This window comes from Nilaparvata lugens, chromosome X (assembly GCF_014356525.2).
Source record: "Nilaparvata lugens isolate BPH chromosome X, ASM1435652v1, whole genome shotgun sequence".
In the NCBI taxonomy this organism is placed as follows: domain Eukaryota; kingdom Metazoa; phylum Arthropoda; class Insecta; order Hemiptera; family Delphacidae; genus Nilaparvata; species Nilaparvata lugens.
Genome location: NC_052518.1, coordinates 1,604,619 through 1,626,889, shown reverse-complemented (window position 1 = coordinate 1,626,889; position 22,271 = coordinate 1,604,619). Strand labels below are relative to the sequence as shown.

Genomic DNA, 22,271 nt, shown 5'->3' with positions numbered 1-22,271 from the left:
AATCTTTGTACATTATTTTATCAAGTTAATTTTCAATAACTTAACAGTAAAGCTGCGTTTACATCAAAGTTGATAACAAAATGTTAATCCTTATAGATTCTATTAGATTGAACTTAACTTATCATACACATGATGAACACATGTGTTTGTCAAGTTCCGTTCAATCTAATAGGATCTATAAGGATAAAGTTATTAACATTTTGTCAATAACTTTGGTGTAAACCCAGCTTAAGTAAATTTCGTTTTTAATAAAAAACGCAAAAATCAACTTAATCTCTTGTTTGTTTATTCAAACCACTGTTAGCATAGGTAGAACGGAAAGCCTTAAGCTGGATTCCCGTACAGTACATTTATCTGTATCAGTGAAAGTTACCGGCACAGTGAAAATATAATTTGCATGAGTTCTGATTGGACTATTCACACACAGCACGGTCGAGCAAGTATGTATTGTCTCATTAAAACCCATGGACATTATATTTTCACTTTCACTGATATCATTGTGAGAATCCAGCTTTATGTATGGTTGAATAGATTTCTTATAAATATCACTGTAACACTTCCATTCAACCAATTTAATGTCCGTTGCACAAAAGCCCGTAAAATTTTAATCGTGATTAATTCCACGAGAGCTAATCAGAAGCCGTCTTATCAAAAAGGCCTTCTTTAATTGGTTCTCATGAAATTAATCACGGTTAAAATTTAACCGGCTTTTTTTGCAACCGGGCCTTAGACATTTAAAAGTGAATCTTACCAATTGACTAACCAAATGATGAGTCAAATTCAAATTCAAATTTATTTCTCAAAAAACATACACAATTATAATAATCTAATATTATAACATCTAAAAATAATACAAGAAAAATACTATTAAATATATAAAATGATCCCAAAGCTGCAGTATATTTTTTTTTCATGTCCATTTTTTTTCATTTCTATGAGTAATATTGTAAACAAGGGAATCCTCCGTTTTGCGTTCCATTCACGAAAGCTGAACGAACATCCGAGAGGTATGATTGGCTAACAGCAATTTGAGACAACAAGTAGGAGGAGCTTATTCGGCCAATCATAGCGCTCCATTACGATTAGACGACTTGAGAGCTTGTTTTACAAATAAAGTCTGTATGAAATAGGTCGAGATTGAATGATTATATGCCTTTATTGGGGCGGAGCTAGGACTATGGTCCACTCTGCCGTACAAACCTAACTTGAGACTAGGAATAGTTATTTGTGCAACTAGTGCACAAAGTGACAGTTTGCTGCACCGAATGAAGGTGAGGGCGGAATGGCTTCTTGAGTGCAGCAGAGGAACTTTGCGCACATATTTCACATTAAATTTTTCCTACAGTTACCATTGAATATGAAAAGTGGGTAATTATGGATGAAATGATGGCTGAAATCCATCAAATGTTTGTGTGTGTGATGCTGTTATTAATAACAACCTTAATTCATTTAAAAATTAATAATCCAAATGAAGTTGAAAATTCTCAGCCAAAGTTCTCATTTTTATTCATTCAAGAATCAGAAAAATACAGATAAAACAAAAAATTTGCATTCAAAATACATGCCAACAGCTGGTTGGGATGACTGCAAAATGGCTGAACCGACAAGCGCGCGACCTAGCGGGAAGAATCGTACCTAACTTCGTTTCATCCAGCTAAAAACAGTATTCAGATATTTAGAATTATAATTAACTAGAATTACCGAAAAATACTATAAGTAAACTAAAAAATATTTATAAAATAACATAGACAACAGAAAATATTTTATTGTAGTATATTCTAATGTTATTTTATTAATTTTATTGACATGGATTTCGAACGGTAATTATTTAACCTGAAAATTCGAATTTCAAAATGTGTGTTTGCTACATTTCTCATTGCTTGGAGTTGAAATAATTATTACTGTCAATAGAAAATAAACATTATTTATTATTAAATGCTGAGAAGTTATTATTTAATTATGATTTAGATAAACATTATTCTTGTTTTGGATTTCTAGATTGGGATTTTATCATAAATGTAGGGTAGCCATTGAAATGATTCTTATCTAAATCTAACCACAGTCATTGTTACCAACTTAATTTTTGTTTTCGTGCACTAATCCTCCATATAACCCACCAACTATTTTGTGTTGCCATGTTGCAAATCTGGAGTGCAGAAAAAAATTTTCCCGCACTAGAGCGGAAAAGTGATTCTTTGCGTTCTGTAATCAGTGCAGGAATGGCCACTTTTCAAGGTAACTGTAGGAAAAAATATTCCTGTTGCCAAATTGTGCAAAATTCCAAACTTTCCATGCAAGCCCCTATGACAGAATGTATTCAATTTGACAACACAGCTCTAGCATAATAGTCATTAAATACAGAGTAGTCAATCCAGTCATATGGGTTATAGCAAGAAAATATTGAAATTTCACATAATTTGTCAAGACGGATATTTTCTCCAAGTCTCAACTTTTTTTATTCACAGTAGGGTTATAGTAGTCCTCTTCCAAACATTTTCGGGATTATTTCATTATCCAGACATATTTCGGACACTATGAGCCATATGAATAAAAACGGATGATATGCTCATGAGCATGGAGCATAAGGTTTTGCTCATGAGCATTAGGTAGAAGCATATGCATTTGCTCATTTTAAGTATAAAGTAAAGCTTATTCATATTAAGCTTTACCTTATCCTCCTGAACTCTTGAGGAAATGCTCACGTATTTTATAGATTTTTCATCAGCTGATTCGCCTTACTTTGTTTTTATAGTGAAAGGTTAGAATGTGTTACACACGTAAACGCTAAATATGCAAGTATAGACACCGCTTGTGTTTGGTCGTCTGCTCTGTTCTCTATCTATGAATTGAGTTTTAGGTTATTAATTGAGTTCTGAATTTTGAAATAATAGCGTAAAAAATGTCATCTCTATAATAATCTTAAGCATAATCTTATAATCTTAATAGCCTTTTTATAATTGTCTACACTCTCATATTTTTAAATGCCTATTCCCTATTCTGTGATGGCAGGAAAAATAGAAGTAACATGACAACTATTTTAGGGCTCTGCCCCATTGGAACTCCATCCGATAGGTATCTTTTGTATTTATTCTTTTGTAGGAATAATGGTGATATTTATCATGGTTGAATCTAAAAATAGTTTTATAGTTCCCAACTATTGGTTGTGATCGTATCTGGTATAGATTCCTCTTCCTCACACGAATAAGTTGAGCCATTTTACTATGAGCAAAAGGTGAAAAGCTGCTCTAGACTAGACTCACCTTTTTTGAAGCATTTGCTTCAACAGTTGATCAAATGCTCTAGTTTATTCATACAATTTTAAGCATACGCTTCACTTTTGAGCAAATGCTCAAACTATTTTTTTTATGAGCATAAGCAAAAGGTTTTGCTTATTCATAGAAAATGAAGCATATTATGCTCAATATTTTAGAAGTATTAACAAATGCTCAACTTTATTCATATGGTCCCTTATCTACTGTACCTTCCATCTTCTTTCATCATGGTATAAGTTAGATTATAATAGTTTATTATCTATAGTGAGAAAAAATATTTTTTCTTGAATAGAATATAATTGATTATTTTTAACAAGAATGAACAGTTGGTATTACATCAGATACACAGGTAACAGCTATTCTCTATAGAAGCAGGCAGTGTCAAGACAGAGAATCGGAAGGTTGTTCTCATATTTTCCTCCACCGCCATTATAACGTGGACCCCACTATACAGAAAATATTTTCTGACGAATTTCTTAATTCCTCCTTCTATAGTGAGGTCCACGTTATAATGGCAGTGTTTGATTAGCAATGATATTCCTATCCTTGCCTATCATTCAACAAAGCAGATAGCGCTATCTCTTTCTCGCTTTGTTCTGTTGCCAGATCGTCTTTTAACAATGTAGAATTAATAATTAATTAACAATATAGTTCATCTTGATCATTAAAATTCATTATTAAATTATTGAAAAATATAATTTCGTGCTTAATAGAATATAACTGATTATTTAAACGAGAATGAACCGTTAATAGTACATCAATAAACCTGTATCAGCTACTGTCCATAGAAGTCATTGACAAGACAGAGGATCGGCAACGTTGATCTGCTATCTTTCTTCACTGCCATTATAACGTGGACCTCTCAATACATCCATGACCAGTTAACTGGATAGATGGCGTTGAAGAAACCCCTTTTCTTCAGAAATTCAAATCAATATGCTGATAAGAAATGATAAACACAAACAACAATTATTTTCTAAAATATTATCATTTTTTTTAGTTACATAACATAACATTTATAAATTTGAACAAGATTTTCAAATTGCATTTTTGTAGTTACATAGTATTTATACTTACTGAAACATTTGACGGGGTCGGGAACGTCTACTTCTTAGGCTCAGTATCGATGGGAATTTCTTCGGCTGCCGGGGGAGCATCTCGGTAGTTGGGGAACTGTTCCCACGGATTCGAGAGGTCAAACTTGCGGAACTCCTGGGACAACTCCACTGGTTCGGCCACTACACGCTTACGTTCGTCATCATAACGCACCTGTAACAAACATTCACGTACCTATTAAAACTAGTGACCCCTTGGGTTGGAGAACTCGCTCAAGAACTGTTGTATTGTAATCTTTGAAACCTGCAACTTTTAATTATACAGAGTTGATGAAAATTATGAAAACAGCAAAATATTTTCTCTTACAAGAATCATTTGACAGTAGGTTTCATTGGGGATCCTGTCCCCATGATACCTAGTAAATTAATGATAATATTATTTAATCACAACATTGTGATTGGGCCTAAATCACAACATAAGGCTATCAATATTAATAGTAGGCTTATCTCATTTACCATTTTGATAAATTTCCACTATATTATGTTTCAGATTATATACTATGATACTTCATGCTATGTTACTAGATTCCAAAGAAACCTCCATTCAGTCCATATGAAATATGTTTTTGTTCAACTCTCCTTTCATTTTTTATGTTCATTCCACCTTTTTGAGGGGCACGTCTTGTCCCTCAAAAATTGAAAAGATCGCACCACATCAGAGAATATGACAAAGAAATGAAGAAATCACTTGCTGAACTCTTTTCAATTAATGATTAATAATTCCATTCAATCCTACCAAGCAATAGACCTAGTTGCTATCTGAATTAAGATTCTACACCGTAGACTAGCTAATTAGAAATGAAAATCCGCCAATAAATAATTACCTGATTTGTGGCATTGATATTCCCCCACTTCACGAAATACAAAATTCAATTGAAAACTGTTGTAATAGTTACAACAGTTGTAATAGTTCAGTACAAGAGTATACTGAACTACAGATGAATTCCTTAAAAGGTATTTATACAATAAAGTGCATATTCGATGAAAAATTATACACATTAGAGAATGAAACTCAAATCATGCATTATATATATATGCAATATAATTGTGAATTGCATAATATGGAATGTATATTATGGGTATAGAGAAATTCGTCAGAAATCTGATTCTAAACTGAGAAATGCAAGCATGTTAATGATCACTATTTTTCAACAAGATTAAATTAAAAAATTGGAAATAGATTTTCTGTCTGGGTAGCAAACCTTATCTGTTTCAAATTACACAAAAAGTCAACCATTTGTGAGAATCCCTCTCACAAGCCCCAAGCAGCAATTAGATTTTTCTTAAATGAAGGGCGAACCCTTCATTTAAGAAAAATCTAATTGCTGCTTGGTGGTTGTGATAAATGTTAAATACATAAGCTTCTTGAGAACTTTTTAATAAAATGTTACAATTTGACATACACTCTACTAAGGTCTAGGATATTTTGGTAAAAATGTTTTCAAATTCTCCCAAAATTATGCTAGAAATTAACGTAACTTCAATTCAATTAAAATATCAACTGCTTCTTATATTTGATAGAGCTTCTCAATCAGCGATCTATATAGCAGTCCATGGAGCATGTTTCCAGTTTTCTGCTGAAAGATAGAACATGCAACAAAAAATGTTTTGTTTCATAGTCAGGAATTTGCACTACCCTATTCATTTTCAAACAAAAGGGAAGTCAGCTTTTTGTCAGTGACATTTTGGGCTGAAACCAGGAATCCAACACTCGCCCTCTAGCACTCTCCTTCACTCACTCACACTCTCTCTCTCTCACACACACTTTCTCACACACACTCTCTCACTCACTCACACACACTCTCTCTCTCTCTCTCTCACACACACACATACAGTCCCACACATACACAAATGCACATGCACCTACTTTCTACTTTCTATTCTCCAGTCACCACTATATTTCTCCACTATGTGCTAATGTGTCCAATGGCCAACTCTAAGGTACAAAGTGGAGAGGGGATGATGGTTTGGTTTTGAATTTCTGAGACAAGACAAGAGTTCTTCCATTCGAGAATTTCTGTTTGTTAGTTCACTTTTCACTACGGTTTAAACTTTAAAGCTTTAAAGTGGATGACATATCGCACAGTGCGCTCCAGTAATCCAGTGAGATAGTTAGTTGTAGTGTATAGGTTTGTTTTAATTATTGAGTTTCTATCTGTTGTTTTTCCTGTTTCCTGTGTTCTTCATTTTTGTCTTCGTTCCTCTTTGTTACTGTGTCTGCTCCTGAGTCTACAGTGTCAGTGCAGCTAAATGAAAACTACAACCATATTTTTTTATTACCAACTTGATTTATTGTATTGGAAACAAAATTGTTTTGGAAATTCTTATTTGATGTCGTCAGATCCAGTTTTGTCAGAAGTTTCAAATAGATTTGGAAATGAATTCGTCTTTCTTTATAATTTTCTCAATTTTTAAATAATTTACAAATATTGCCCACTTCTTATTTATCTACAAATTATTTGAAATAGTATCAACTCTATTTTTAATGTTGAGTTAGAATGAATCAAAATTTCATGCAATCGCTTTTGATCTTTTACTCAGTCTGATAGCTTATTAAGACAATACCTATAGATGAATGAATCCAAAGTTATTTTCTCTTCAAAAATGTTCTATGTTTATCCTATTTTATGAAAAATATTAAAATTTTGAACACTAGTTGTTAACTGCTTTTGGGATTTGAATTTGGGGTACAATATTCCTGAATAGGACACACCTTTTTTTATAATCTTTGATCACTTGGTAGAGAGTTACTGGAAGGATATTTTTAATATTCTTTCCAAAGAATGGACATTGATATGTCCAAAGCTCCGCCAATTTATGTAGATGCATTACAATATTATCTTGTATAGTTATTCCAAATTGATTTTTTTTCATACCATTGTACAGTTCAATAATTATTTTCTTTGTTTATGTTATGTAAATTCATCTAAAACTTTGCTGTATTGTAAGCTATTGTTTAGTGTATAAGCCAGTATATATTGTAATCTACATAAATAAAGTAATCAATCAATCAATCAATCAAGCTTCATTTTATGTTATCAGGAAATTTTTGATATTTTCTTTTCCCTTTTAATATAGAATCCCTAATTTCAATCAACTCATTTTTTTAATAGTCATACCAAAGTTACGAGAAATTTTCCAATTTAATTGCTATCTTTAATTGGAAAAATCATGACCTAATTTCAGTTATTGTTTCTATTACAGCAAAGAAGCGAGACCAAACAGCAGTTAAATAACAAGAACTTACATAGATGAGGGAATATCATCAGATAATCTTTACTTCCATTGGGAGAGATGGTCAATTTCCAGTCAGAATGGGAGGAGAAAATCGTTTGTGAAAGACCCTTCAGCTGTGATTTATGTGATTACAAAGCAACACAGGAATCTCATAATTCATAAAAAATCTCATTATAAAAAAATCTCATAAAATTCATAATTCATAAAATCTCATAATTCATAAAAAACACAGATCTCATAATTCATCTAAGGACACACACATGAGGAAGACCCTTCAGTTGTGATTTATGTGATAAGAAAGCAATACAGAAATCAGACCTCATCATTCATCCAAGGAAACACTAAGGAGGAAGACCCTTCAGCTGTGATCATTGTGATTACAAAGCAACAAAGAAGTCAAGAATCATCATTCATCTGAGGAAACACAAGGGAGAAAGACCCTTCAGCTGTGATTATTGTTATAACAAAGCAACACAGAAATCAGATCTCATCATTCTTTGAAGGACACACACAGGAGAAAGACCCTTCAGCTGTGATTATTGTGATTACAAAGCAACAAAGAAGTCAAGAATCATCATTCATCTAAGGAAACACAAGGGAAAAAGACCCTTCAGCTGTGATTATTGTGATAACAAAGCAACACAGAAATCAGATCTCATCATTCATTGAAGGACACACACAGGAGAAAGACCCTTCAGCTGTGATTTATGTGATTACGAAGCAACACAGAAGTCAAGAATCATCACTCATCTGAGGAAACACAAGGGAGAAAGACCCTACAGCTGTGATTATTGTGATAACAAAGCAATACTGAAATCAGATCTCATCATTCATTGAAGGACACACACAGGAGAAAGACCCTTCAGCTGTGATTTATGTGATTACGAAGCAACACACAAGTCAAGAATCATCACTCATCTGAGGAAACACGAAGGAAAAAGTCCTTTCAGCTGTGATTTATGTGATTACAAAGCAACACAGGAATCATATCTCATCATTCATCTACAGTCACACACAGGAGAAAGACCCTTCAGCAGTGATTATTGTGATTACAAAGCAACAAAGAAGTCAAGAATCATCATTCATCTGAGGAAACACAAGGGAGAAAGACCCTTCAGCTTTGATTATTGTTATAACAAAACAACACAGAAATCAGATCTCATCATTCATTGAAGGACACACATAGGAGAAAGACCCTTCAGCTGTGATTATTGTGATTACAAAGCAACAAAGAAGTCAAGAATCAACATTCATCTAAGGAAACACAAGGGAAAAAGACCCTTCAGCTGTGATTATTGTGATAACAAAGCAACACAGAAATCAGATCTCATCATTCATTGAAGGACACACACAGGAGAAAGACCCTTCAGCTGTGATTTATGTGATTACGAAGCAACACAGAAGTCAAGAATCATCACTCATCTGAGGAAACACAAGGGAGAAAGACCCTACAGCTGTGATTATTGTGATAACAAAGCAACACAGAAATCAGATCTCATCATTCATCGAAGGACACACAAAGGAGAAATATCCTTCAGCTGTGATTATTGTGATTACAAAGCAACACAGAATCATATCACATCATTTATCTAAGGACACACGCAAGAGAAAGACCTTTCAGCTGTGATAACGAAGCAACACAGAAATAATATATCATCATTCATCTATGGACACATGCAAGAGAAAGACCTTTCAGCTGTGATTCATGTGATCACAAAGCAATACAGAAGTCAAGTCTTATCAATCATATGGGATAACACAAAGGAGAAAGACCCTTGAGCTGTGATTTATGTGAAAGCAAAGCAACATAGAAATCAGATCTCATCATTCATCAGAGGACACACACAGGAGAAAGACCCTTCAGCTGTGATTTATGTGATTACAATGAAACACAGAAATCAGATCTCATCATTCATCTAGGGACACACACAGCAGAAAGACCCTTCAGCTGTGATGTTTGTGATTACAAAGCAATACAGATATGAAATATGATTTCTGTGTTGCTTCGTTATCACATAAATCACAGCTGAAAGGTCTTTCTCCTGTGTGTGTCCTTAGATGAATGATGAGATATGATTTCTGTATTGCTTTGTCATCACAATAATCACAGCTGAAGGGTCTTTCTGCTGTGTGTGTCTTTAGATGAATGATGAGATCTGATTTCTGTATTTTTTGTAATCACATAAATCACAGCTGTAGGGTCTTTCTCCTGTGTGTGAACTTCGATGAATAATGAGATCTGATCTCTGTGTTTCTTTGTAATCACATAAATCACAGCTGAAGGGTCTTTCTCCTGTGTGTGAACCTCGATGAATGATGAATTCTGATTTCTGTGTTCCTTCGTAATCACATAAATAACAGCTGAAGGGTCTTTCTCCTGTGTGTGTCCTTAGATGGATGATGAGATCTGATTCCTGTGTTGCTCTGTTATCACACAAATCACAGCTGAAAGGTTTTTCTCCTGTGGGTTTCCTCATATGAGTGATGAGACTTGACTTCTGTGTTGCTTTGTAATCACATGGATCCCAGCTGAAGGGTTTTTCTCCTGTGTGTGTCCCTAGATCAATGATGAGATATGATTTCTGTGTTGCTTTGTAATCACATGAATCACAGCTGAAAGGTCTTTCTCTTGCGTGTGTCCATAGATCAATGATGAGATATGATTTCTGTGCTGCTTTGTAATCACAATAATCACAGCTGAAAGGTCTTTCTCCATTGTGTTCCTCAGATGAATGATGAGATATGAATTCTGTGTTGCTCTGTTATCACATAAATCACAGCTGAAAGGTATTTCTCCTGTGTGTTTCCTCATATGAGTGATGAGACTTGACTTCTGTGTTGCCTTGTAATCACATAAATCACAGCTGAAGGGTCTTTCTCCTGTGTGTGTCCCTAGATGAATGATGAGATATGATTCCTGTGTTGCTTTGTAATCACATGAGTCACAGCTGAAAGGTCTTTCTCTTGCGTCTGTCCATAGATCAATGATGAGATATGATTTCTGTGCTGCTTTGTAATCACAATAATCACAGCTGAAAGGTCTTCCTCCCTTGTGTTCCTCAGATGAATGATGAGATATGATTTCTGTGTTGCTCTGTTATCACAGCTGAAAGGTATTTCTCCTGTGTGTTTCCTCATATGAGTGATGAGACTTGACTTCTGTGTTGCTTTGTAATCACATAAATCACAGCTGAAGGGTCTTTCTCCTGTGTGTGTCCCTAGATGAATGATGAGATATGATTCCTGTGTTGCTTCGTAATAACATGAATCACAGCTGAAAGGTCTTCCTCTTGCATGTGTTTGTGGATGAATGATGTGATATGATTTCTGTGTTGCCTTGTAATCACAATAGTCACAGTTGAAGGATCTTTCTCCTTTGTTTTCCTCAGATGAAAGATGAGATATGATTTCTGTGTTGCTTTGTAATCACATAAATCACAGCTGAAGGGTCTTTCTCCTTCGTGTTTCCTCATATGAGTGATGAGACTTGATTTCTGTGGTGCTTTGTAATCACATAAATCACAGCTGAAAGGTCTTTCTCCTGTGTGTGTCCATGAATAAATGATGAGATATGTTTTCTGTGTTGCTTTGTTATCACATAAACACAGCTGAAAGGTCTTTCTCTTGCATGTGTCCGTAGATGAATGATGTGATATGATTTCTGTGTTGCTTTATAATCACAATAATCACAGCTGAAGGATCTTTCTCCTTTGTGTTTCCTCAGATGAATGATGAGATATGATTTCAGTGTTTCTTTGTAATCACATAAATCACAGCTGAAAGGTCTTTCTCCTGTGTGTGTTCTTAGATGAGTGACAAGATTTGATTTCTTTGTTGTTTTGTAATCACAGAATTTGCAAGCATGTTTTCCACCTATGTGTTTTCTTTAATGAAGATTTATTTCTCTTGTGCTGCTGAACTCTTCACCATTCAACTGACACTTTGTTGATATACTATCACTTTCTGCATGAATCACATTCTTTCTTGCATTTTCGATTAGTAAGTCCACCTCATTGCAATCTTCAGAAGCTGGACCTATAAGAACTTAGTTGATTTTACAGGTTATGTTAGGCATAGTCTATTATTTCCGTTTCTATTTTAATATAGGCTCAACTATTACCATATATAAGGACATTGCCTTGGAGAAGGCAATTTCCCTGAGAACTGGAAGGTTGCTCTGGTTCGCCCTCTAGATAAATTTGCATCACCCAATAATGTAGAGGATTTCAGACCAATCAGTATTTTACCTGCATTGTCCAAAGTGCTAGAAAGACTTATTCATGCTCAAGTTGTAAGATTTCTAGACAGCAATAGAAAGCTTCATAACTTTCAATCAGGCTTTAGGAAATTCCATTCAAGTGAGACAGCTCTGCTTCATGTCACTGATGATATAAGGTCAGCTATGGACCAAAGAAAATGCACCATCCTCACCCTTTTTGATTTTTCTAAATTTTTTTGATACTGTTGATCATAAAGTTCTTTTAAATAAGTTAGCTATTCTTGGTTTTAGTCACAACTCCCTAGTTTGGTTCAAATCCTATCTCTTAGGTAGGAAACAATGTGTTTCTGTTGGTGACAACAAGTCAAATTGGAAAAATGTTATGCATGGAGTACCACAAGGTTCAATTTTAGGCCCTCTCCTATTCACTTTGTATGCTAATGACCTTTCTCATCTCTTTCAAAAACTAATTCACAAGAAATTTTCAAACTTGGTGAACAGGTTCATCTAAGATGTTAAAAAATGTTGTATTGAAAATGGCTTAAAAATAACGCAAAAACTTGAAATACCGTATACATCTTTTGGAGACAAAATTTCACCCTCTAATTTGTAAAAATAATGCATCTGCAGTGGACATTAACTACGTTGAAACGTATAGAATATTTCCGTAAAGCTTCAGAAATGACATCTAGTCTAGGGCTGTGGGCTAAATCCATTTTCCACGCCTGGAACGATCATTATAGAAAAAGAGAGAAATGTACTGTTTTTGATACCTGACATCACAGCGCGTGGATACATATCATTATGAAGCTAAGAAAACGATATAAATTTAATAGATTCTCTGTAGCTCGCACAAAAAAAGTTATAATTAGTAGAAATTTGATTAAATGTATGTTTAGAGTTTTGGAAGGTTATTGTAACTAATAAATTATACAAACGTTTTAGAGGAAACCTTGAATATTAATGAATGTATTATTTAGGCTACAATATCGAAAATAACAAGAATGACTGTGTATGTTAAATCATGGGATACACGGTATGCGTTTCAAAAATATACTGATTTGAAAATTTGGAAATTTGTTTAATTTACAAAGAAAAAAGTTGCAGAATTTTTGCACTGCCCCTTCTTCCTTTTGAAACCATACACAGTATATAGGCCTACGCGAGTTTTAAGTTGTGATGCAGGTTTTGAATGGTTCAAGTCTGTGTATTTTTTAAAAACTCAAATAAACATGGAAATTATACTACTAGAATGACATGAGTTATTTCAAGGGCAAATTTGAACAATAGAACAAGTAGCCTACTGTATTTTTTTAAAAAACTTTAATAATTATCAAAATTATACTATTAAAGTGATATGAGCTTTTTCAAGGGCAAATTTGAACAAGTAGCCTACTAGACACAAAAAAAACTATATTTGGAGTACTACCGGTATTTCTTGTCATGTTAAATACGTAATTTTTTGAGGAAAGCTTCCCGGACCCCCTTTGGAGGAAGGTATCTTACAAAGTTTTTGTCATAAACAAATTAATTCATAATTAATTTGATTTTCAAATAACCACCATTGTGATTTGTACTTCGCGCCATCTTGCTATATAAATAATGGTTAGATGTAAATGAATTATTAGAGAGGCGAGGCAAGTAAAATTAAAGCAGTAGGGTAATATTAAAGCAGCAAGAGTAATATTAAAGCAGTAGGTAGCGCTAGTGAGGTCCACGTTATAATGACAGTATTTGATCAACTTTGGTTTTGCTATCCTTGTCTATCATTCGACAAAGCCGGTGGTACTATTAATTTCTAGGTCCAAAACGATGCAAATTATGTTTTCGACAGTGTAGAAATATAATTAATCAATTCAGAGAATCGGCATCGCTATTTTTCTATCTTTATCCACTGCCATAATAATGTGGACCTCACTATACAGTCGATGACGTCACCCAAAGTATCATGCGCCACAGAGAAGAAAGAATTCCTTCTACTTTGTGCGTGCGCACAAAATGCTATCACGTGACCTTTGTCTACTATAGTGAGGTCCATGTTATAATGACAGTATTTGATCAACGTTGGTTTTGCTTTCCTTGTCTATCTTCCGACAAAGCCGGTGGTACTATCCTTTTCTAGGTCCACAACGATACCAATTATGTTTTTGACGGTATAGAAATATAATTAATCAATGTAGAGAATCAATATCGCTAATCTTCTATCTTCATCCCCTGCCATTATAACGTGGACCTCACTATAGTGCGAACAGATTGTCAAGTGAACAGATTGTAAGTCGAACAAATGACGGAGCGAATAACTTGTACCGCCCAATTTTAGCAAATAGCTGTAGAAGATTTGAAGTTATCGTGTTGTTTCATGGCTGTTGATCTGTTTTAGCTACAGTGGTTTTTATCCCGTTAATAAGATGCCTTTCTTCAAACCCGATACCAAAAATTATCATTATGTTTCAACTATTTCTTATTATCAGGTAAATATTCTTGAAAGTTCTCTATCATTGATTATTTGCCAGTTCTTATCCTACTCGAAATTACTCTTCATCCATTGTCATGTCATTATCAATCAACCTAAATTACAATAGGTAGGTACCGGTACCGTACATTCTAAATTGTTGTCAAACGTAATTTGAACCTTAATATTTTCCTAATAAATGGAGTATTTCAAATCAATTTGCTTGCATGTTCAATCTTGCAAGATACCGGACGACTTCTTAGTTCTTACAAAACTTGGAAAGTTTTGGCGGTAAAGCGAGCCAAGTTTTAGGTTATTGCTATCAAATTTTAGCATTCTTGAACAGGTTAGTTGAGTATTTGTTCAATTCATCCTCTATCTTATCTTATTGAAAATTATATTACCTGAGCTTCAATGTTCAACGTGTCTTGTGGGGTTAGTCTTAGTTTGAAATTTATGCATTCTTGCAATATACAGAGTGAGTCATGTATGGGAACCCTTCAATAAGTTGGGGACTGTTGTAGATATAATATTGTAACTTTCAGGATAAGTTATTGGTCAAATCATTTACTTCACTTCATGTTTTTTACGGCAATTTGTGTTGTGGAAGTTGAGGTGATGGTCATTAATTTGGGTTTTATTTTGGTTTCACGTCTACGAAACATACCATTAATTTGTTGAACATCTTCAGCTTAAAAGCAAAAATTATATTTCCTTAAAAAATAATTAGTTTAGCCGATCGGCTTGTCTCCTTCACTCCTTGGTGGGTGTACACAGTCAAGAATTATTATTGAATTTGAAGCCTTTCACAATCGTTTCACGGATCCGTGAGTAGCGCTGGAAAATTTGTTAACTTGCCTAACCTGGTGGCCCTTTACGGCAGTGTTTACTGTTTTAAAGCCGAATGTTGACATACCTGAATCTGATGGTGTGACTATAGAATCCTGTCATGTGATAGGCTGCTCTTATCAAAGACCTTAAAGAGCCTCTTTAAGGTATTTGGCTCTGATTCACCACTCTACCTCACTGCGCAGAAAGCAGAAACTATAGTTCCACTTGTGCTTGTGAGTTGTTCTTGGCTTTTATTAGTCGTATAGTCATTCTCTCAGTTGCGTGTGTGAGGGTTGGTCCTTGGTGTAGGAGAGATATAAAGTTTCTTTGAGTTTGATGTACTAGTCTCTTTGTGCCAGTTAATTGAGAGAATTGTGATAGTTTGTGAATAATATTATTGTCGTAAAAATCTCGAAAATTTTGTTGAAGGTACGTACTTTGAAAACTAACCTGATAGTCCCTTTGTTCTAGAATCAGGAAATCAATGGCTTTTGCCTACTTAGAACTACGTAGACCAGATCCCAAACAAAGAAACTACCATTTTGATCAATCTCAGCTTATTCTATTGAAAAGATTTATTGAGACAATGAGTAAGCGTCAAATATTTATTTGTTTGTAATTATTTTTTTTTCAATTATTTATACTTCTACTCTAGGTCCACTAGAGTAGTAAGTCTATTACTAGATTATATTAAAGCTGCAAAAGACAAAAAATTACGAAAAATTCTCAGCCAATACGGCTGATTGTATCGGAGAACCAACCTCGAAATCGGTTAGAGAACACACTGGAGGCTATGGGAAAACCTCCAAATCACGAAAATTTTACCCCCCTGGCACCCCTGGAGCCCCCCAAATTTATTCGACACATTTAAATAAGCCTCGCACAGAAAATTCGATAGAAGCTTTTTTGTTAAGCTCCCGGAGATAAGCCTATATCCATAGTTCTATTTCGATCAAATTCAAATGGTGACCCGGGAATTTGAGTTTTCATCGAAAATTTGGAGTTTTCCCAAATACCAAAAATTCTCAGCCAAAACTATGAGTTTACTGTGAAAACTGAACACCTCTCAGCCAAAACTATGAGTTTACTGTGAAAACTGAACACCAAATCTGTTGCATACTACACTGGAGGCTACGGAAAAACCTCCAGACCTTCCAAATTTTTCCCCCCGCCACCCCTGTGCTCCCCCAAATATTTGGGACACATTTAAACTTGTTTCCCTCAAAAAATTTATAAGAAGCTTTTTTGTTCAGCTCGCCAATATAAGTGTAAATCCATAGCTAAATTACAACCAAATTCAAATTGCGACCCGGAAAATTGAGTTTTCATTGAAAATTTGAAGTTTTCCCAAATACCAAAAATTCTCAGCCAAAACTATGAGTTCACTGTGAAAACTGAACACCAAATCTGTTGCATACTACACTGGAGGCTACGGGAAAACCTCCTTACAAATTTTGCCAAAAATCCAAATGGCGATCCGGGAAATAGAGTTTTCCATCGAAAACTATGTGTGTGAGTGTGTGTGTGTGTGTGTGTGTGTGTGTGTGTGTGTGTGTGTGTGTGTGTGTGGTGTGTGTGTGTGGTGTGTGTGTGTGTGTGTGTGTGTGTGTGTGTGTGTGTGTGTGTGTGTGTGTGTGTGTGTGTGTGTGTGTGTGTGTGTGTGTGTGTGTTTGGGTGAGATAATTGTAATGTGTCCCGCTCTTCCTGGCATCATTCCAGGGCGAAGCCCGCCTTCTCCCAGCTGCTAGCTAACACTATACAGTCGTAAAATACAATTGTGCGGGCGATGCCCGCATCCCAGCCGGAGCGTGAAGCGCGGAGGCTGCTATCCAACCCTATATAGTCATAAAAGGCAATTGGGCGGGCGAAGCCCGCCTCCCAGCCGGAGCTCGAAGCGCAGAGGCTGCTACCCAACACTATACAGTCATAAAAGATGATTGGGCGGGCGATGCCCGCCTCCCAGCCGGAGCGCGAAGCGCGGAGGCTGCTAATCCACCCTACTGGGGGTGCAGGGGTCGAAGCCCCCTTCCAAGCGCGAAGCGCGAGTCTATTACTAGAAGCTTGTTCAGCTGAAAGCTTACAATATGGAAAACTGTGATTTGAGTCTGCTATACCAATATTATAATATCCAGTCTTTATAGGAGGCATAATATATAATTTATATTCTTTCTATATTTGTTCATTTTCACATTAACTTTTCCTTGTTATTTTCCTTACTAATTCGTCTAGTTACTTGATACGACCATGTTGAGCTAATTTATTTAAATTACATTGTTTTCCATACGGTAACACTGAATTCCAAATTGAAATTGAAAAGTTTTCTTCACACATGTTGGAATGTGAATTAACCGAATTGAAATAATTCGCTGAAAGTTGCATTTAAAAAAAACATTAACGGATTTCAGTTTTGTGGTGGTTCAATTGAATTGAAAGCTTCAGACTATTGCTTATTAGTATTTTTTCAACTATTCAAATTGATTTTGCTCATATAGTAGCTTATCTCTTTAATAGCTATTTTTCTCCAATTATTCACCCAATGAATGATAGAAGAACCAATTTGTTAAGGCTTTATAAACATTATTTCAGGATAATTTCTTCCGTATGGTGATTGTATCATTGAAATGTAATAAATGTCCGTTGAGAAATACTCATTTAAAGCTATACCCTCTTGCGTTTTTTTACATCTTAGTATATATATGCTGTCATAATAATAATAAAATGAAACAATATTATGAGAATGTCATGCTTGCCAGTCAAATGGATCTGTCAAAATGTAAAACATAGAAAAAATAGTTATTGGGTTCAAGTAGGCTAGGCTACCCTACACAGAAAATCAATCTCCATATTTTCAAATGTCAACCTCGTGGTCACTCAGCCACTCTATAGCTTCTCTGGTGAGAGTGAGGAGGCCCACAACCCCTGGAAATCTGTACATTGGGCACTCATTTGTTATATGTTGAAGAGTTTGAACTTGACCGCAATCACAATTCTTAGTAATAATTAGTAATTCTTAGACCTCTTAGTAATAATTATTAGTGTGATACTTTCCATTCTCATTGTGAAATTCTCTATGATTCTGATGTGGCCGGATTCTGATGTGTTCTCATAGTAGCCGGTAATTTCTGTTTGATTTTAATTTTTTTCATTTTCTCCAACTTTTCCTTATTTGTCTTTGTCTTCTTTCTCTTGATTTTCCTTTTCATCTTCTGATAATGGAAAACAAATACTACTTTATTATCAACAATTATTTCAACAAATTTTGCTCATTATTTAAATTTATAAGACTGGGGCATTGCAAGTATTATCAATTAACTTAAATAACAATTAATCGAAGAGCCAAGTTCTATGAAGGTTTCTGAACCAGTCAATAACTCCTAGCTATCGGAAATAAGAGCATTTTCTCATTATCTGATGGGTATAGAATATATGGATACTAAATTATTAACAGTTTTTACAATAATTAATTCCTAAATTCCAATTGGTTTTTATTAGCACTTGATTTCTTATATTTATATCTCATGATTGTATCATCTTGTACCGTATTATTTTCATAAGAAATTAAACAATGTTGATTATGAGATTCATCAAACGCAATGCAGGTATATCTCTAAATTAAAATTAACAAAAAGTTCCAGTAAACAAGGGTCCTAAAATTCTTTATTACCGAGATAATAATTATGGCGTAAGATTGTACATTTTTTTTTTTTAATTTTTCATGTTATTACTTTGTGGCCTCATGAGGATATTTGAGTAATCGATTCTTCTATGAGATCAGCTGAGAAATCTGAGGTATATGAAATGATTGTTGAGGTAATGGGAATTTGTCAAAATAGTAATTTTCAATTTAAAAGGGATATAACTAGTATTCCTATTGTTAAACCATATTCAAGTCAGAGAGAAATTCAGATGATTTGATTCTGAAGAAAAAATGTTCAATTACTACTTAGGACTACTACTACTATGTTTTCTAAAAAGCATCCAAACCTCATAATACTGTTATTTTGTTAATCAAAGCAAAGATTTTAAAAATTGCTGATTTTTCTGTTCTGTCTCCTTCTGAGTCCTGATTTATTAGGTTTGGGTGCATTTGGGCAACATAGTGAGTGAAAGTTTTTCTCCAGAACTGAACTATCTACAATTTCCTTTGACTTGAAATACCGTTAAACAATAAAAAGTATCCTTGTTATATTCCTTTTAAATTGAAAAATTACATTTTTTGGCATATGTTTTCCATTTGAATTTGAATATGTTTCCCATTTTTTCAACAATCATTGAAGTCACATACTCCTATTTGAGTTTATACTAATAGGTTTGATTTCACATAGTTTGATCACTTTAGTACCCTCATGGAGACAGCAAAAAATGATAAAATTATAAATTTAGTAAAATCTTCAGCCATCATTATCTCGGTAACAAAGCATTTTAAGACCAATGCTTACTGGAATTTTTTTCATTATTTTGATGCAAGGGAGTTACGAAGTTTTTCGTTCTATTTCAAAAACACTCTGTATGTTGACTAAAACGACCCACATGAGTCATAAGTCTTGTTTTATGATTAATAAGGTAACCGTAACTTCTGGGCCACTCTGTATTATTACAACTTTATATATCCCAATAGTTGTATTGTTCAAATGCAAGTATGAGTCAATTTCTCATTAATTTTTAAAGATAAAAAATAATTAATATTTTCCAACAGTTTTGAGTTTAGAGGAAGTTCACATTTACTGTTCTTGATAACGTTTGTGATTTGCAGTTCTTCCACTCTCATCTCCTTGATTGAATTTGTTTTTGTGAATACCTGACATTAGAGGAATTGTTGTGTTGCAGATGCTCAACGAAATCAATAGAGCGAGCTTGTTCCTATTGAAGCTGATGCGTTCTCGCGACCGCTTGTCCAGGGAAAAGACAATCTCGCTGCGAGACGCTCTGGTGACCGTAATGGTGACCCGCTACCACAACCACTGGTTCCCACTGACGCCGCACCGTGGCTCTGCCTACCGCTGCATCCGCGTCAACCAGCAGAACAGTGATCCTGTGATCACGGCCGTCGCGCACATCACCGGACTCAGTGCCAAACTCATTCGCAGCTGGCTTCCACTACAGTTCACCATGTGGGTGGACCCGAATGAGGTCAGCTACCGCATCGGCGAGAATGGAAGTGTAATGGCTGTGTTCGTGCCCGACATCGAGGATATCCAGAGCTTCATTCCCGACCCCATCCCTGAACTGGAAACAGGCTTGGACGTGTTAGAAAGATGTCGGAAATTGATCTATGCTCAAAGTTTGGCTGCTCAGTTGGCAAGTTGGCTTCCTTATGGTTGCCCATTCATCATCTACGTATTTTGATCTCTATTATTATTCTGATGAAAGCCTAAGTGATCTTATTAAGTATTTTTACTGTGATCTTCAACCTTGCTAACGGGTCTTGTGTTTTGAGGTTTTCATAGCTACTTTTCTTCAGTTCTAATTTTAGTATTCTGTCAATACCATTATGAACGATAATCGGCTCTTTACTTGGATTCTCACTTTTCATTTATGTCTTATTCTAGTTCCCTGACTAATATAAACAAACATTATTTTAACATGCTTTTCTTTCATTCTCAATTTTGAAGTAGCTCATTTTTATTTCAGTTTTTTGACAAATTATCAGCAATAAATTAGATATTCACATAGATTTTCTTAATTTTGTTTTTTGAAAATCTTCAAATCATCATTACTTTTCAAGATTTGAGGTGGCTTGTTATAAAATTTCCTACCAATATAATCTGGTTTTTGTTCAAATAAATAATTTGTTTATACTAATAGGTTTGATTTCACATAGTTTGATCACTTTAGTACCCTCATGGAGACAGCAAAAAATGATAAAATTATAAATTTAGTAAAATCTTCAGCCATCATTATCTCGGTAACAAAGCATTTTAAGACCAATTCTTACTGGAATTTTTTTCATTATTTTGATGCAAGGGAGTTACGAAGTTTTTCGTTCTATTTCAAAAACACTCTGTATGTTGACTAAAACGACCCACATGAGTCATAAGTCTTGTTTTATGATTAATAAGGTAATCGTAACTTCTGGGCCACTCTGTATTATTACAACTTTATATATCCCAATAGTTGTATTGTTCAAGTACAAGTATGAGTCAATTTCTCATTAATTTTTAAAGATAAAAAATAATTAATATTTTCCAACAGTTTTGAGTTTAGAGGAAGTTCACATTTACTGTTCTTGTTGATAACGTTTGTGATTTGCAGTTCTTCCACTCTCATCTCCTTGATTGAATTTGTTTTTGTGAATACCTGACATTAGAGGAATTGTTGTGTTGCAGATGCTCAACGAAATCAATAGAGCGAGCTTGTTCCTATTGAAGCTGATGCGTTCTCGCGACCGCTTGTCCAGGGAAAAGACAATCTCGCTGCGAGACGCTCTGGTGACCGTAATGGTGACCCGCTACCACAACCACTGGTTCCCACTGACGCCGCACCGTGGCTCTGCCTACCGCTGCATCCGCGTCAACCAGCAGAACAGTGATCCTGTGATCACGGCCGTCGCGCACATCACCGGACTCAGTGCCAAACTCATTCGCAGCTGGCTTCCACTACAGTTCACCATGTGGGTGGACCCGAATGAGGTCAGCTACCGCATCGGCGAGAATGGAAGTGTAATGGCTGTGTTCGTGCCCGACATCGAGGATATCCAGAGCTTCATTCCCGACCCCATCCCTGAACTGGAAACAGGCTTGGACGTGTTAGAAAGATGTCAGAAATTAATCTATGCTCAAAGTTTGGCTGCTCAGTTGGCAAGTTGGCTTCCTTATGGTTGCCCATTCATCATCTACATATTTTGATCTCTATTATTATTCTGATGAAAGCCTAAGTGATCTTATTAAGTATTTTTACTGTGATCTTCAACCTTGCTAACGGGTCTTGTGTTTTGAGGTTTTCATAGCTACTTTTCTTCAGTTCTAATTTTAGTATTCTGACAATACCATCATGAACGATAATCGGCTCTTTACTTGATTCTCACTTTTCATTTATGTCTTATTCTAGTTTCCTGACTAATATAAACAAACATTATTTTTACATGCTTTTCTTTCATTTTCAATTTTGAAGTAGCTCATTTTTATTTCAGTTTTTTGACAAATTAT

At 34.9% G+C, this 22,271-nt stretch overlaps 2 protein-coding genes across 3 annotated transcripts; both read left to right on the top strand.

Annotated features, from left to right (window-relative positions):
- The first annotated feature begins 14,213 nt into the window (after positions 1-14,213).
- Positions 14,214-20,673, top strand: LOC120354744 (protein BTG2-like). Of its 2 annotated transcripts, none has more exons than XM_039442215.1 (2): positions 14,214-14,314; positions 19,954-20,673. In XM_039442215.1, the coding sequence occupies exons 1-2, from the start codon at positions 14,252-14,254 to the stop codon at positions 20,470-20,472; spliced, it is 582 nt and encodes a 193-aa protein (XP_039298149.1). In that variant the 5' UTR covers positions 14,214-14,251; the 3' UTR covers positions 20,473-20,673. The 2 variants fall into 2 exon arrangements, with proteins under 2 accessions (XP_039298149.1, XP_039298150.1); XM_039442216.1 differs by lacking the exon at positions 14,214-14,314 and adding an exon at positions 15,419-15,555 and having other exon boundaries at positions 19,954-20,651.
- A 779-nt stretch (positions 20,674-21,452) lies between these two features.
- On the top strand, positions 21,453-21,971 carry LOC111045074 (protein BTG2-like). The gene has a single exon (XM_022330381.2). It carries the CDS (start codon positions 21,453-21,455, stop codon positions 21,969-21,971), a length of 519 nt encoding a protein of 172 aa, XP_022186073.2.
- The last annotated feature ends 300 nt before the right edge of the window (positions 21,972-22,271 follow it).

Coding starts and splice junctions, on each gene's coding strand:
- LOC120354744 (XM_039442215.1), top strand. CDS start 14,252: ATGCCTTTCTTCAAACCCGATACCAAAAATTATCATTATGTTTCAACT. Junction 14,315..19,953: donor CAACTATTTCTTATTATCAG/GTAAATATTCTT, acceptor GTTGTGTTGCAG/ATGCTCAACGAAATCAATAG.
- LOC111045074 (XM_022330381.2), top strand. CDS start 21,453: ATGCTCAACGAAATCAATAGAGCGAGCTTGTTCCTATTGAAGCTGATG.